The 17,238-nt window shown below is 43.1% G+C and overlaps 1 protein-coding gene across 2 annotated transcripts in view; it reads left to right on the plus strand.

The window, feature by feature from the left end:
* The window catches only part of kiaa1191 (KIAA1191 ortholog), a 35,470-nt gene extending 32,618 nt beyond the window's left edge, over nucleotides 1–2,852 (plus strand). For both annotated transcript variants that reach the window (XM_073067616.1, XM_073067617.1), the window contains exon 8: nucleotides 2,142–2,852. In XM_073067616.1, the coding sequence (XP_072923717.1) occupies nucleotides 2,142–2,356 (215 nt within the window). In that variant the 3' untranslated portion in view covers nucleotides 2,357–2,852. The remainder of the gene's footprint in view (nucleotides 1–2,141) is intronic.
* Nucleotides 2,853–17,238: the final 14,386 nt, after the last annotated feature.

Below are 17,238 nucleotides of genomic sequence, written 5' to 3' on the forward strand. Positions count from 1 at the left end.
GATTCATCTACTAAATACTGACTAGAATTATTTTGTGTTTTTGTATCTGAAATTAATTTAGATCACATTGTAGAGATCTGTTTTCACTTTGACACAAAAGAGTTTTCCTGTTGATTAGAGTAAAAAAAAAGCTGATTAAATCCACTGTGATTCAATGTTGTAAAAAATATAACATGAAAACTTTCTAGGGGGTGAATACTTTTATAGGCACTGTATATGTACGTTGAACTTTGATATGTCCTTGATTGTGGGTAGGCTGGTGCCAGTGAAATGTTGGGCAGTTTTGACTACCTGTTGTAGAGCCTTCCTGTCCACTGCAGTGTTGCAACATGTTAGGATGTGCAAACTACTGTGCATCTGTAGCTGGACTTGAGTATGGATTGTGTAGTCCAGCTCTCTTCAAGCTCCTCAGAAACTAGAGGTGTTTGTGAGCTTTCCTGATTGTGAAGCATGTGTTTTGGCAGTTGTGCAAGATATGTACTTCCAGGAGTTTGAAACTGCTTATAGTTTTCATTGCTTTGCCACCAATGTAAAGTGGGGTGCGAGTTATCCTGAAGTTAATAACCATCTCCTTTGTCTTGTTGACATTGAGGAAGAGGTTATTAGCCTGAAGGCTATCTCATTGTTGGTGATAAGCCCCACCACTGCTGTGTCATTGGTGAACTTGACTTAGAGTTGTGCAGTCTAGTGCGAGCAGAGTGTACAGCAGTGGGCTCAGCACGCAGCTCCTTTGTTGAGGAGTGGTTGTGCATCCTGACTATGTGAGGTCAGTTGATTGGTGGTGTATTTAGACCAATGAGTAGGAGTTTGTTTACCAAGGTTTGTGAGACAATAGTCTTGAATGCTGAACTGAAATTCAGAAACAGCATTCTGACATACGTATTCTTGTTTTCTAGCGGTGTCAGGGCCAAGTGCATGGCAGGTATGCTGTTGCATCTGTTGTAGAGCAGTTTTGTCAGTAAGTTTATTGGTGAGTGTCCATTGTGGCAGAAATGGTATAATTGATGTGTGCCATGATCAGCTGTTCGAAGCACTTCATAATGATTGGCATCATTGCCACTGGGAGGTGTTCATTAGTTCTAAAGGTGTAGAGTTATTTAATACAGGGATGATGTTGGCTGATTTGAAGCATGTAGGGACAGCAGCCTGGATGAATGAAGTGTTGAAGATGTCACTATGGTGTGGGAGTATAAGACCAGAGAGCAGAGGCTCAGAATACAATAATGCCCCTTCAGATGAGAATGGATTTCTTTAGTCAGAGGGTGGTGAATCTATGGAATTCACTGCCATAGACAGCGGTGGGGACAGTTACTGGGTATATTTAAAGCAGAAGTTATAGATTTTTGATTAGTAAAGGTGTCAAAGGTTATGGTGCAAAGGCAGGAGAATGGGGTTGAGTGGGATGATAAATCAGCCATGATGGAATGGCAGAACAGACTCAATGGGCAGAATGACCTTATTCTGCTCCTATGTTTTATAATCTGATTGTCAAACATAATTTTACAATGCAAAAATCTTTTCTGATTTAGCTGCCAAGTCCTGTTATTATTTTCAAAGTAACTTATTTCTCACTTAGTGGAACATCAGTTACAAAAAAAGAATATTAAACTGGTTCAGTCAAAGCATTTTCTTTGAAGAAGTTGAACATAAAAGCTTCCAGTAAAGTGGCTGTTGAATGCATTTTTCTTAATATTTTATAGATTTTAGCATTGCTATGTAAAATTTAGTATCCTATCCTTAGGCCCATCAAATGCATGTGGATTATCAAGCATCCATCTGCTTAAATCTGACAATTTCCCATGATTTTTTTATTCTCCCCATAGTCCCATTAATGTGTTTAAATTACACCACTATTCTACATACTGGAGGCAATTTGTAGTGGTCAATTAACATACTGACCTTGCACCCTTGTCTGAGTTGGAGACAACCCAGAGCACTTGTTGCAGGGAGAATATACAAACTGCACACAGGTAAGGGTGGAAATGATGACTGAACCTGGCTGCTGAAGCTATGAGGTATAGCTTTAGTGGCTGAAACAGAGAAAAAGGGGAAGATTATTATTTTAACTTATTTTATCCTAAAACTGTTAATTTAATGAAATGCCAATTTTTTATCCTAACAGATGGGTTATTTCTTTGCAGGTACTTTTGCCATGCAGAAATATAAAGGCATGCAAAAACCTTCACCTATGGAAATCATGCGTACTCAGGGGACTGTTGCCAAAATTGCAGAAGATCATGCAAATTTAAACCCACCCAAAATGGATCTAACCATACTAGAAAGGCAAAAACACTCTGTTCGCAGTCATCAAGTAGAATGCAGAGATCTAAATGTTATAGCTCCAACTGGATTTTAATATAAATTGCATAAACGTGTTTGCCCTTAATTCAAATGTATTATGATATTAACTTGCTGCTCATCTTATGAAATTTCATTTTGTTGTATCTAACTGCATCAATGTGTAGAGATTTTATTTTTACACTAGGAGAAGAGAGATTTGGAAGGGAAAAAGAATTTGAATTCCGTTGTAGAATTAAAACCAGTATGGAAAAACTTGAATCCCACAAATGCTAATTTGCACCAATAAGGATATACTGAAAATTTCTTTAATGTTTCCAGTCGCTAATGGAAAGAAACTTAAATTAATGGACTATCAAAGTCAGAGATTTTTGGTTATCCAAATTATAGTTAGTAATTTTAAAGAATTACAACTTAATGCACTTCAATTTGTGTAAAGTGATGTGTGTGTGTGAGAGAGAGAGAGAGAGACTAGAAGGATATGTGTTTACTAGTAAAGTTGCCTGTGCTGTCTGTATCTGTTTAAATAAACATGGACATAATTTTTTGACTTATTTCATGCTATTTTACTTTTTTCTTTTTGTATCAATATTGTTTATGTATGTGTGTGCATATATGATTTTTTTCATAGTCCTGTAGTAATTTTATGTATTGTACTCTACTGCTGCTGCAAAAAATACGTGTAACTCTCAAGTTCTGTTGGCTGCCTAAGTCTAGGGAAGGCGATCTTTGGCCCCACCAAGTGCATGAGATTGAGGTGCAAAATCTGTTTGTGTGGATGCTGCGTGATGTGTGACCCTGTTACAAATCAGTACCACGAAATAACACAGTACACCATATGCAATTAAACGATTTAGCTTTATAATTCTTAATTTGACCAAAGGGTTAGTAAAGTGAAGCAAAAAGAAAAGGGCCTGTCTTAATGAAACAGTCTAATGTGCACAAGTTGGAGCAAATGGTTTCAGTTCTGCTGGTACTCCATTGATTTTTCCAGGCTTCGTCGATTTCTGGCCCCACTCCAAGTCCACTCCTTTCTGGTGTCTACGACCTCTCCATTCTGGCATCTTCTCTCTTCATCTTCTGCTGAACAAAAGACTCAGATCACCTTGGTGTCAGGCACACAAGAAGTAAAAAACACTCCATTCATCGGATGGCACACATTCCAAAGCCCCTGTTATCTCTAGCCATAACCCAAACATTGCTGCTACAGAAAAGCCATCATATTAGTAGTGCTTCTACAGAAAGACCATTACACTAAAGTGAAACCTTTCCCAGGAGGTTACACTCTTTCTTCCCCCCCCCCCCCCCCAATCAAATTTAGTCATGTCCTCATGGCATTAAGATAATTTGCCAATCCTTCATGTAAAGCACAAAGTCCAACCCAGGTGTAAAAGGCAGTGACATAGCTCCCCAAAGCGATAGGGGCCACACTCTGTTCCCCTGGTGCTACATAGGCTAGCCTATCCTGCAGTCTCCTGATCCTTTGCGACCTCTGTACCCCCTCATCTACCTCTTCATGTTCTGACACTACTGGGGATACTTCTGGTCTACCTGGCGAGGCCTCCCCCGGTCTATCACTTGTGCCCTCCTGCAACTCAGACTCCTCAGTCCCTTGGCTGAGCCACGCTTCATCCCTTGCAGGGTCCTGCTGAAGCCCAGGCTGTCCACAGATAGAGACACCCCCCCCCCCCCCCCATGTCACCTGACTCAGTGTGAGAAGGGTTGGGAATCTCTTCCTCAATCAGTGGGGAGTTAGCAAAAGGCAGCATATACCACACCCCCATATCCTCATCCTCCAAATCACTATCCCATTCAGAGGCGGGGGCTAATCTCTCCTGCTATGGGTCCTTCAGTTGGCCTGCGTCACCGCAGAGTCCTCTTACTAGGTGTAGGCTCCAGCTCGGGCTCTCGGTCCATCTACACCTCTTGTCCTAGAGGCAGAAGGTGGTTCCAATGGAGAATCTTGACAGGCCCATTCCCAAACTGTGGTTTCAGCCTGAAAACTGGTAGGTTTGGCATCTGACTTCACTACATAGGATGTAGCTGCCCAGTGGTCAGCCAACTTATGCTTTCCAGGTAGCCCCAAATTCCTTATGAGGACTTGGTCTCCTGGCATGAGTTAGGGGTACCTAACCTTTTGATCATACCACCTCAGTTAATTCATAAACCTTTTTCAGAGCTTCCTTCTCATATCAGACATACTTCAGCTAAACCTTCGGTGGTAGGTCTTCCTTGCTGGTCCCAAAACAAAGGTCGATGGGCAACCTGGTGCCCAAACATCAGATGGTATGGCGGTAGCTTCGTTTTGTGTACAGTCGTAGCAGTGGACCAGATGTCCAATATGTTGACTGCACTTGTTCTACTTGCTGATTTCCAAGGTTCTGAGCATGTCTAGCAAAGTCCGATTAAACCACTCTGGCTGGGGATTTCCCTGTGGGTGACAAGGAGTATCCCTCAACTTCTCGACTCCAAGTGTGCTCTGTAACTCGTGTATGAGCCTACTCTTGAAATCCCTTCCCTGATCACTATGGCCTGAGGAGGCCATAATAAATGAAATACTTCTCCCATAACACTTTGACCACCGTGGATGCTCTCAGATCCTTGGTGGGGAAAGCCTGTGCATATCTGGTGTAGTGCTCTGTGATGTCTAAGACATTTGCCATGTTGCTGGCACCTGTCTCTATTGGCAGGAAATCCATACTCACCAGGTCAAGGGGCCCTGTACTCTGCAAGTGGGACAATGGAGCTGCCCTTGTAGGCAGCGTCTTCCTCCGCATGCATGGAATGCGTGACTTGCAGCATTCTAGAACCTCTGGCTTCATTCGGGGCCAGTAAAACTGATCTCTCAGCAATCCATAGGACTTTTCAACCCCCAGATGTCCAGAGTCATCATGAAGTGACTTCAACACAATCCTCCGATACTTCTCAGGCAGAACCAGCGGGAAATGCTGAGGATGATCAGGAGGCGACATGACCCGGTATAGGCTCTGGTTCCTCAACTCTAATCTGGGCCATTCTCTCAGTAATGCAGTGTGTTTCATCTTCTCCACTTGGGCCATGTCTCCCTTTTCGACCGCTGACCAAATGGTACGGTTGCCTGGGTCAAGTTGCTGAGCAGCTGCCACTTCCCCAGGACTCAATTCCAGTAACTGATTTGTCTTCTGAGCAGTCAGGTTACAGTAAACTTGTGGAATGGTATCATTAGAAGCTCCCAATTGATCTACCGCTCGATCCTGCCCTTGCCTTCTGTTAGCCTTCACTGTGATGGTAAACCCACACATGCCTTACACTCCTGGGGCAGGAACACTCTCCCACTCTTCAGCCCTGTCCAGCCTTTTATGTGCACATTGGGACAAAGCATCAGCACCAATGTTCCTACTTCCTGGCCTGTGCCATCCAATTTCACTGAGGTCAGGATATAAGCTAGGGAATTGTCCATCCTCACCTGAAACTTGGCACCATAGAGGTAGTCACTCAACTTATCCACCACAGCCCATTTCAACACCAGAAACTCAACTTGTGCGTGCGATAGTTTTTTACAGAGGGTGACAGATGCCGACTGACAAATGCAACAGGTCTCAACCCAGTGCCCTGATCCTGATACAGGGCATCCCTTAAGCCCTCTCTGCTGGCATCCATATGCAGTACATCTGGAAATAAGGGGACTGCAAAAGTCAGCACAGGTGCCTGGGTCAGCATGTCCTTCAGCGACTGAAAGGCCTCCACATTTCACATCCCATCTCAGTCCAAAAGGCTCCAAAGGACTGAGATACTCTTTACCCTTGTTTCCTTTTGTCATCCTCCCTTTCTTCCCCAAGGAAGGGTAACCACACAGAAGCTGATTTAAAGAATGACTCACTTTTGCATAGCCTCTCACGAACCTCCGATTTTAACCACAGAACCCAAGGAACGAGCGCAAAGCACTCACAGTCTGGGGCCTTGACCAAGTGGTCACTGCCTCTATCTTAGATGGATCCATAGCTATTCTATCCCCTGAGACTATGTGCCCAATGTAGCTGACAGATGTCTTGCAGAACTGGCACATGTCCAGGGTAAGCTTAACTCTTCAGCTTTCAGGCAGCCCAGCGCCTTCAGTAACCTTGCTTTATGTTCCTCCAAGGTGGATCCAAATACCATGAGAACATCCAGTTACACTAATACCTCAAGCAAGCTCATGTCCCCCACTGTTTTCTTCATGACGTGCTGGAAGGTTGCAGGGGCTCCCGATACGCCCTGGAGTATTTATTCGAACTGGGAGAATCCCAGTGGGTATATAAATGCCGTCTTCTCTTTATTGGCCTCACTCATGGGGATCTGGTAATATCCACTTCTCAAGTCCAGCAGACTGAACCACTTTGCATCACTCAGACAGGCCAGCGCGTCTTCGATCCTTGAGACTGTATACTGGTCAGGGATGGTACGTCTGTTCAGAGTCCTATAGTCCACTCACATCTGTACCTTCCCATTCTTCTTCCTGACCACTACAATTGGGGATGCATAGGGGCTTTGGGACTCGGTGATGATCCCAGCTTCCTTCAACTTACACAAATTGAAGGCCTTCTACCTCTGCAGGGGCCAGTCGCCACGACCTCACTCAGAACAGGGTGTCCTTGGTCACCCGGATAGTGTGACGAGTCCTGTTGGAACAGCCCACATCAAACTCGTCAGTGGAAAAGACACCTTCCAGTTTCAACATCTTCTCTACCAACCTCCTCTTCCAACCCACCTGTACCAGTGAGTCCCCAAAATTGAATGACTCAGTGGTCAACTTTCCCCCTTTTTTCAGACAGTTTCTCCCCGGCTTGTCTCACAGGGACACTAGGCATTGCCATCACTGGGAAGAGATGTGCCAAGGGCATCCCCTGCTTGAAGGTGACCTCCCTTTTTGTAGTGTTCCTGACAATCACTGACATCCTGTTCACCTGTACAACCGTGGGCTTCTGCAGTTCGGGTCTCACCAGTACCCCAGCAGGCTGTCCCAACTCCTCTCCGTACTCCTCCAGAGCATCCAAGAGCGCCTCGCCCTCAGGCATCCCTGGAAATTTGGGGTTTCCCATTACTCTCGCTACTTCCCCGGGCCGTAACACAATTAGCTTGGGCGGTGTGACCCACACAGTTACTCGCCTAAACTCATTATCCGGCCCAAAGCAACCCCACACTTGCTCAAAAGCAGCTCAAAACACTGGGTGAATGGACAATGTTCTCAGGAAGCCTCCTTGCAGGCTCTCATGAGCCTCCTCACAATAGGAATGTTGGTTGCCACAGGAATTGAAACGCTGCCCTCTGGACAGCCTAGCGCTAATGTATCAAGGGCATTAAACTCCATAAAACTCCAGCTTCACTGATGAATAACCATCATATGGATAATCATCCACACTAAGACCCCAGATCTCTAGAGCACTGAATGGTGTCAATGGTAAATGTGTCAAATACTGGTTGTAAAATGAACAGTACAGGAAAATAACCTGCGATCCTGTGTCAAGTATGGCTCTAGCATAAATACCCTCTATCTATTGCCATACACTGGAGCTTGGCCCCACTAAGCCTTCAGGAATATGTTTTTTTGCTTTAGGTTGTTTCTTGATATATTGCTGGGAATGTGTTCCCCCCAGATATGCCAGGCCATTGCCTTATTGGCTCTCTTTTAAGTTTTTCCAATGAGACTCTCTGCTTAGGTACCCGGGGACTCACTCTCCGAGGGGATTCCCGTCATTTACGCTCCTTCCTGAAGTGTCCCTCTTCACCACAGTTATAACAGACGATACTGGCTGCTCCTCTTCTCACGGGACACCGGCTGCTAGCAGTCCTCTGCATAGTCTGTCCCCTTAGAGGATCCACCTCCCTTTAGCTCCGTCATATGGGGGGGGGCACACCTGCTGATAACAATGGGACATCTCAGTTCTCAACTCTGCCCCAATCTCCTCTACCACTCCCCGGGACAGGCTGTCTGTGGTCACTTCACCACACGGGAGCACTACTGAGAACTGTACCCTGCTGACAGAGGCCTCCTGCGCCTCCGACGCATTCTCCTCCTCTCGTACGGATCAACTCAATAATCGGGGGGCGGGGGGGGTGTGCATCTTACAAGACAGTCTGAGACCCCAAGCGATCAGGTTGTGGGACTGTGCGCCTTTTGCTATTTGGTCCATCCTTAACTGATCCACCTCAGCCGTCTGAATAGCCCCTCTGTGCTGCAAGCAATTTAGCTGCCTCTCCAGGCAGAAAGCTTCTCCCCCTGCCCCTGACATATGTTCTGAAACCTCCATCATGAGCTTCACTGAGCTTTCCATTGTGCCAAATGCCTTTTCTAGTGTATGCATGTAGGCCGCAGATGTGGCAAGGGGGTTCTGCATCTTTATGGCTCTCACTATGTCAGCAGCCTGCCCACCTAAACTTTCAACCAATCCCTGACATTTTACATCATCAGAGCACTGCCACTCATCTAACAACTGAGATGTCTGCTCTGCCCAAGTCTCATACTCTTCCCCTTTAGGGGTGAGCTTCGTCCCAGAGAATAGGTGGAGCCTATGATAGCTGGGACTTAGGACCTGGGCAGTTTTCCATTTATTCGCCAGAGAGGTAAGGGCGGATACTAACTCAGAATTCTCACTCTTCACTGGGGGACGTGGACTAATTAGACATTCCAAATCTGACCACTCCTTCCCCTCGCTAAGCAGAAATGAGAGAACCCTGTCTTTGAAGTCTCTGCCCCCAGCTACGGGAGACTCGACTTGCGATTTGACCCGCTCACCTACACTCTCCTCCTCCCAGTAAGTGTGGACAGTCCATGGCCCCCCTCTCCTGGGGCCCCAATAGTACCAGGCAATCCACTGCCATCACGTCAGCACTAGTCTGCACTAAAACAAAGTCTGTGCCTGCCATTTTATCAAATCTCTGCCTCACAATCGTAAATTTGCCTACAGGTTTAACAGTACTTAAAAGTTGAATTAACAATTCATCAGGAGTATGAATATCTACCCCAATCAACACCCACACATTCGTTACCGGTAACCCCGTGGATGCACAGCACCACTCAGCCCTGGCAGCATCCATACCCACGTATCGTAATCATTTTACCGGACAATAATTTAGCACAGACTTATACACACAGCCCACTGGTTCAATGCTCAAGGCAATCACACAGCATTCACAAAGCCAATCCCGGACGAGCCCTCACAATTGTAACCGTCAGGTTCTGTCAGCTGTGTAAGTCTAAGGAAGACAATTTCTGGCCCCACCAAATATATGAGATTGAAGTACAAAACCTGCTTGTGTGGATATTGCATGATGTGTCACCCTGTTATAAATCATTACCACAAAATAACAGACAGTACACCATATGCAATTAAACGATGTAGCTTTATAATTCTTAATTTGCCCAAGGAATTAGTAAAGTAAAACTAAAAGAAAATGGCTCATTTTAATGAAACATTCTAATGTGCACAAGTTGGAGCAAATGGTTTCAGTTCTGCTGGTACTCCATTGATTTTTCCGGGCTTCGTCGATTTCTGGCCCCACTCCAAGTCCACTCCTTTCTGGCGTCTACGACCTCTCCGTTCTGGCATCTTCTCTCTTCATCTTCTGCTGAACAAAAGACTCAGATCACCTTGGTGTCAGGCACACAAGAAGTAGAAAACACTTCGTTCATCGGACAGCGCACATTCCAAAGCCCCTGTTATCTCTAGCCATATCCCAAACACTGCTGCTACAGAAAAACCATCACATTAGCAGTGCTTCTACAGAAAGACCATTACATTAAAGTGAAACCTTTCCCAGGGTGTTATACACATTTCATATGTGAGTGATGATAAACCTGATTTTGATATGGGTCTCTATTGTAGACTCAGAGTGGGAAGGGGAGCAGGGAGAAGGGAATCATGTTTAGGAAAAGGGAGAGAGTGGGAAGCATCAGAGAGATATTCTGTAATGATCAATAAATCAATTGTTTGGAATCAAAATACCTTGCCTGGTGTTTTAGGGCTGGGTATGTCTGCACCTGTGCCAACCCCTGTCACTGGCACTCCTCTACTGCTTATCTCACTCCTCTCCCTCGATGCTCCACCCTCACCATTCCCAGCATACTTTGCTCCCGCCAGATTTACAAACTTGCTCTCCAGTTGCAATAATTATTGCTCAGGGATATATCACGGATATATTAAGGCTTGCGTAAGCATTTAAAAATTAGAATTGAACAACTTAGTACAAGTACTGTTGAGTGAAATTTGCTCTTAAGTAATGTTTTTCATCTGTTAAAAATTGTACTACCAAACTAATTTTCTGTCACCATCCAGATGTGGTTTTTTTTTTAACATTCTCTTTGACATAATGGAATCACACCATATTTTTCATGGGACTCATATATTCCTTTTAATGATTGCTCATTAAATCTGCCATCAAACTGACATCTTTGAACTTATAGCATTACAGATCTTTCTTGGCACCAAGTAATGAAATAATTGGAACTTCTAAAACATGCATTAAAAATAAATTGTTTCAACTAGTCATATGGAATGAGTGACCGATGATCAGCATTAAAATTAATTCGTGTATCATTCTTGCTTTCTTATCAGTGAAGTTTTTAGTCAAGAGGAGTTTGTGTTTAGTGGTCTATTACACCTCCTAGACAAGACAGCAGATTCCAATAGATGGTAATATTTGGTTACAAAACTAAATGTATTTCAGTGGTGCTAGCCATCATTCTCATCTTCAGCAAAGGTAAGCACCAACAAATGCATAGCCTTTGGACAACATGGATCCTGCCACTTGTTACCATGGTATGATATCATTAGGCAACGTTTGTGAACTTTTCTGGGGTAGGTATGACATGTACAAAAAGGATGGATTACACCTGAATTTCAGGAGGACCAATATCCTTGTGGGCAGGTTTACTAGAGATGTTGGGGGGCAGAGTTTAGACTACTTTAGCAGGGGGATGGGAACCTCAGTGATAGGTCAGAGGTTAGGGCAGTTGATGTGCAGGTAGATCCAGTGTGTTGAGACTGAGGAAGGACAGGACAACATTGCATCAGTTGGATGGGTTGAAGTGTGTCTATTTTAATGCAGGAATTATCAGGAACAAGGATAATGAATTTGGAACATGGGTCAGTACATGGAACTACGACCTTGTGGCTATTACAGAACTTAGCTGTTATGAGGGAAAGAATAGCTGCTGCATGTTCTAGGGTTTAGAAGTTTCAAAAGGAACAGGGAGGGAGGCAGAGTGGCATTGCTAATCAGGGACAGTGTCACAGCTCCAGAAAGGAGTCAGAAAAGGGAGCAATCACTCTTGGGAGTATTCTCTAAATCCCCAAAAACAACAAAGGCACTGAGGAACAGATTGGGAGGCAGATTTTAGAAAGATGCAAACATAATACTATTGTCGTCATGGGTGATTTCAAGTTCCATAATATTGATTGGTACCTCCTTAGTGCAAAAGGTTCAGATTGTTAGGTGCATCCAGGAAGGATTCCTGATGCAATATGTAGACAAGCTGACTGGACGAGAGGCCATACTGGATCTGGTGCTAGGGAATGAGCCTAGTAAAATGCCAGATCTGTCAGTGGGTGAGCATTTCGGAGACACTGACTACAGCTCTCTGACCTTTACCACAGCCCTGGAGAGGGTTAGGAGGAGACGGTATGGGAAATTATTTAATTTGGGGAGGAAGAATTATGATGCTATTAGGCAGAAACTTTGTAAATTGAGAACAGATGGAAATATACAGATTGTTTAGAGAGTACCTGCATGGGGCTCTGGATAGTTTTGTCCCACTGAGGTAGGGAAAGGATGGTAAGGTGAAGGAACCGTGGTTGACAAGAATATTTAGTTGTGGAATATTTACTCAAGAGGAAGAAAGAAGCTTACTTAAGGTTTAGGAAGCAAAGATCAGATAGGGCAGTAGAAAGTTACTACATAACCAGGAGGGAGCTTAAGAATGGACTGAGGAAAGCTAGAAGGGGACATGAGAAGGCCTTGGTCAGGAGGACTTAAGAAAACCCCCCAAGGTGTTTTATATGTATGTAAAGAACAGGAGAATGACTAGAGCGAGGGTGGACTGCTCAGGGATAGAAGAAATGTGGCTGGATATGGAGGAGGTAGGGGAATTCACCAATGAATACTTGACTTCTATATTCACCAGTGAGAGGGAGCTTGACGTTTGAGAGAACAGTATAAAACAGGCTGATATTTTGGGACATGTTGATGTTAAGGAAGTGGATATACTGGAACTTCTGGAAAAACATTAGAGTAGATAAGTCCACTGGGCTGGACAGGATATGCCCCAGCTTATTAAGGCAAGCGAGGGAAGGGATTGCTACGCCTTTGTTGATGATCTTTACATCCTCGCTGGCCACAGGAGTGGTGACCAATTGATTGGAGAGCGTCAAATTTCATTCCTATGCTCAAGAAAGGGAGTAGTGATAACCCTGGGAATTATAGACCAGAGAGACTTGCTTCAGTTGTGGGCAAATGATTGGAGAAGGTTATTAGGAACAGGATTTAAGAACATTGGGGGTAGTCTTGCATAGCTTTGTGTGGTGCAGGCCATGCCTCACAAGGCTTATTGAATTTGAGGATGTGAATAAACATATTTCAGGTAGAGCAGTGGACTTTAGTAAGGTGCTTTCCAGGATAGTACCTGGATTGGAAAGCATGGCTCATTCGGAAAGGTTGGGCAAGCTAGTGTTTTTCTCTTTGGAGCAAAAGCAGATGAGAGGCAACTTGATAGAGCTCTACAAGATGACGAGGTATAGAATGAGTGGGTAGCCAAAGCTATTTTTCCCAGGGTGGAAATGGCTAATACAATAGGGCATAATGATAAGGTGATTGGAGGAAAGTGTGTGTGTGGGGGCGGGGGGTTGTCAGAGGTAGTTTTTTCCCCACACAGAATGGTGGCATGTACAATATGCTGCTGGGGTGGTAGATACATTAGGGATTCTAGAGATAGGTACATGGATGATAGAAAATTGGAGGACTATGTAGAAGGGAAGGGTTAGATTGATTTTAGAGTAGGTTATAAGGTCAACACAACGTCATGGGTCAAAGAGCCTGTATTGTGCTTTAATGTTCTGTTTTCTGTGACTCCAATGTTGAGCGATTCTTCCTCTAGGGCAGAGTTCCAATGTTTCTGGCAGGTAAACTGTAGTTAGTAATAATGAAGCATTATATTTCCCTATATTGAGGAGGTATGACTGAATTGGATTCCGCTACTTATTTTACATTCTCCTGTAGATCCATAATTCAGCTGCTTCTAGTCTAATTTCCCAGCAATGGAAAAGAGACTAGAGGCAGCTGAATTATGGTTCTACAGGAGAATGTTAAAAATATCAGGGACTACACATCAAATGAAGAAGTTCTCAGAAGAGCCCAAGCAGTTAGGTCACTCATACCTACAATGAGAGAAAGACAACTCAGGTTCCTAGGACACATCATGTGGAAAGGTGAACTAGAAAAACTCACACTCTCTGAAAAGATCAAGGGGAGCAAACCTAGAGGAAGACTTCGGCCAATGTACATCAAAAGCCTAGCCAGGTGGCTACACATCGAGGAAATGGAAGTCATCCAAATAACAAGGGGTAGATCTGTATGGAAAACCATGGTCACCAACGTCCGTATTGGATGCGGTGCTCAGACAGACTAATTTAAGTTCACCTGCACATTGTTGCATTCCTGAAATGTGAGAGCCGCCTTATAGCCAGATTTTCAATGCTTCCTTCCCACCTCTACTATTCTGCTGTAATCAACTGCATCTCAGTCCAGTCCTTACTTGTCCTATTGTCATTACTTTTTTTTGCCTTTCACAATAGTTATTTAATTACTCTGTTCTTGTTTGTCTCTTGTCTCCATCTTCAGTTTGGCAGCAACTAACCAAACACACCCTCTCAATTGGCACCGCTAAGAATTTATTGTTTAGTCTGGGTAATGTTCTCTATTCTATGTCTAAAGTACACTTTGTTCTTTTAGCTTAAACATGCTAAAATTCCAATTCTTCTTAGTTCTATTGAAAGGCCATCAACCTGAAAAATTAACTCTCTCTTCCTGGGTGCTGGGTGCTGGGTGCTTTTCTGATTTTTAAAAAAAAATCTAGATTCTTAGTATTAAGTGTTTTGCTACTGGAATGAAATGGTAAAAATGGTAAAAGGTAAAAATGGTTCAGCAACCTCAAGCAAGGGTTTATTCAAATTAAAACTCCTTAAGTTACTGATAGAGGTGACCTACCTGGTACCACTGAAAGTTAACACATACTGTACCTTCTAGGCTGTTGTACCCTCCTTTTATCAATGTAATATTTCTTTTGTAGCCAGTTAGACAAAGCAAGAAGAGTAAATGACAGTTTAATATCCTAGGAAATAGACAATAGACAATAGCTGCAGGAGTAGGCCATTTGGCCCTTCAGCACCGCCATTCACTGTGATCATGGCTGATCATCCACGATCAGTACCCCGTTCTTGCCTTCTCCCCATATCACTTGACTCTGCTATGTTTAACAGCTCTATCTAACTCTCTCTTGCAAGCATCCAGAGAATTGGCCTCCACTGTCTTCTGAGGCAAAGTATTCCACAGATCCACAACTCTCTGGGTGAAAAAGCTTTTCCTCAACTCCGTTCTAATTGGCCTACCCTTTATTCTTAAGCTGTGGCCTCTGGTTCTGGACTCCCCCAACATCAGGAACATGTTTCCTGCCTCTAGTGTGTCCAATTCCTTAATAATCTTATATGTTTCAATCAGATCCCCTCTTATCCTTCTAAATTCCAGTGTATACAAGCCCAGTCGCTTCAATCTTTCAACATATGACAGTTCCACCATCCCGGGAATAAACCTCGTGAACCTACGCTGCAATCCCTCAATAGCAAGAATGTTCTTCCTCAGATTTGGAGACCAAAACTGAACACAATACTCCAGGTGAGGTCTCACCAGGGCCCTGTACAACTGCAGAAGGACCTCTTTGCTCCTTTACTCAACTCCCCTTGTTATGAAGGCCAACATGCCATTAGCTTTCTTCACTGCCTACTGTACCTGCATGTTGGACACCTAGATCTTGTTGTACTTCCCCTTTTCCTAATTTGACACCATTCAGATAGTAATCTGCCTTTTGTTCTTGCCACCAAAGTGGATAACCTCACATTTCTCCACATTAAGCTGCATCTGCCATACATTCGCCCACTCACCTAACTTGTCCAAGTCACCCTGCATTCTCATAGCATCCTCCTCACATTTCACACTGCCACCCAGCATTGTGTCATCTGCAAATTTGCTGATGTTACTTTTAATCGCTCATCTAAATCATTAATGTATATTGTAAATAGCTGTGGTCCCAGCACCGAGCCTTGCGGTACCCCACTAGTCACTGCCTGCCATTCTGAAAGGGACCCATTAATCCCTACTCTTTGTTTCCTGTCTGCCAACCAATTTTCTATCCATGCCAGTACCTTACCTTTATTACCATGGGCTCTAATTTTGCCCACTAATCTCCTATGTGGGACCTTATCAAATGGGAATGTTGACTCAGTTTAGTAGTGTTTTAATCATTTACTTATATTGAATTATTACAGCAATGATTCTTCCTGTTTTATTGATAATAACATCTAACCAACAACAGCTTTTGCCTAAAATTCAATTGGAGCCAAAATTGGTAAATATCACTAAGGGCATGAATCTAATGTTCTGATTATGCAGAGAGCAGACAAGCATCTGCTTGTTATCAGTACAAACATTGAAAAGACTGTTGTATCTGCACATTAATCAGTTTAAGCAGAGTACGTGCTGTTCTTGCTTCATTAATATTACTCTGACCTAAAAAGCTGTCAAAGTGAAACTGGAAAGTTCCTCATAGTCTCAGTGTGGAAGATTGGTTTATCTATAATGTTTTACTGTGAATTACCCCCCTTTTTCCCCCTATGATTATTCATTGAAGACTGGTTTACATTTAATATCCTAAGGAGCATTACATTATAGCCACAACATTATGTTCAGGAAAACTCAAATATGTTGTTGATGTATGTACAAAATCCTAAAAATACACTGCTTTTGACAAACTCTGATCTCCAGTGGTGCATACAAGGCACTGCCATCTTCAACAAATGATCTTCAAATATCCAAGTCTCTTCTCTATTTTTTTCATCTATTGACCTATTCCTTAAGTATTAATATTTGGTCTCAGATGAACTTCAGACTCTTAAATGCAATGGTCAAAATAAACTACTGTATATGGAATCTCTGAAAGATTATTATTTAAAGAATACATAGACTTTACAGTTTATGGAATGGTGAACAAATATGAAACAATCAAACAAATAAGAAAACAATGTGGAAACTCTGTGGAAATTGGAACAAGTTTGTTGAATCCACAGTGAGGAAGCTGACCTCAGAACGGCAGTGATATACTGTTCACTTGCTTTGTTCCCTACCAGAGAGAAGAAGGTATAGTTAATCTATAACTAAGAAATAGCCTTCAGTCTACTTCTAATGAGCATAAACTGCATAGTTTTGAAATCACAAACCTGGATCTCTGATGAGGGATATCCATAGAATACAATGATTGTCAGATGAATACTGTAATCAATTGACCTGAAAACAAACTACTCTGTACACCAAATGAAAAAATCTTTTTTCCCCAAAGATGTAAGCAATTTAGGTATATGAGAATTCTAATGTACTGTTAATGTACAATTCATTCCAGGAAAATTATAAATTATCACTTATCATTGGATTCCATTTACATTTAACTATACAGAGTAGTTTGGTTCTGTAGAGATTTGTTTTCTTCATGTCTTCCTTTTTACAGCAAAACCTTAGATATTCTGCATAAAAACTAGCTGCTAGAAATTAAGCAATGAACCTGGTTATATAGTTTATGTACAATTCTAACCAATGTCATTCCCATTAAAGGAATTGGGATATGGGGATATGGGGAAAGCATGACAATGAGACCAAGATTAGATG

Source organism: Hemitrygon akajei, chromosome 15, assembly GCF_048418815.1.
Source record: "Hemitrygon akajei chromosome 15, sHemAka1.3, whole genome shotgun sequence".
NCBI classification, from domain to species: domain Eukaryota; kingdom Metazoa; phylum Chordata; class Chondrichthyes; order Myliobatiformes; family Dasyatidae; genus Hemitrygon; species Hemitrygon akajei.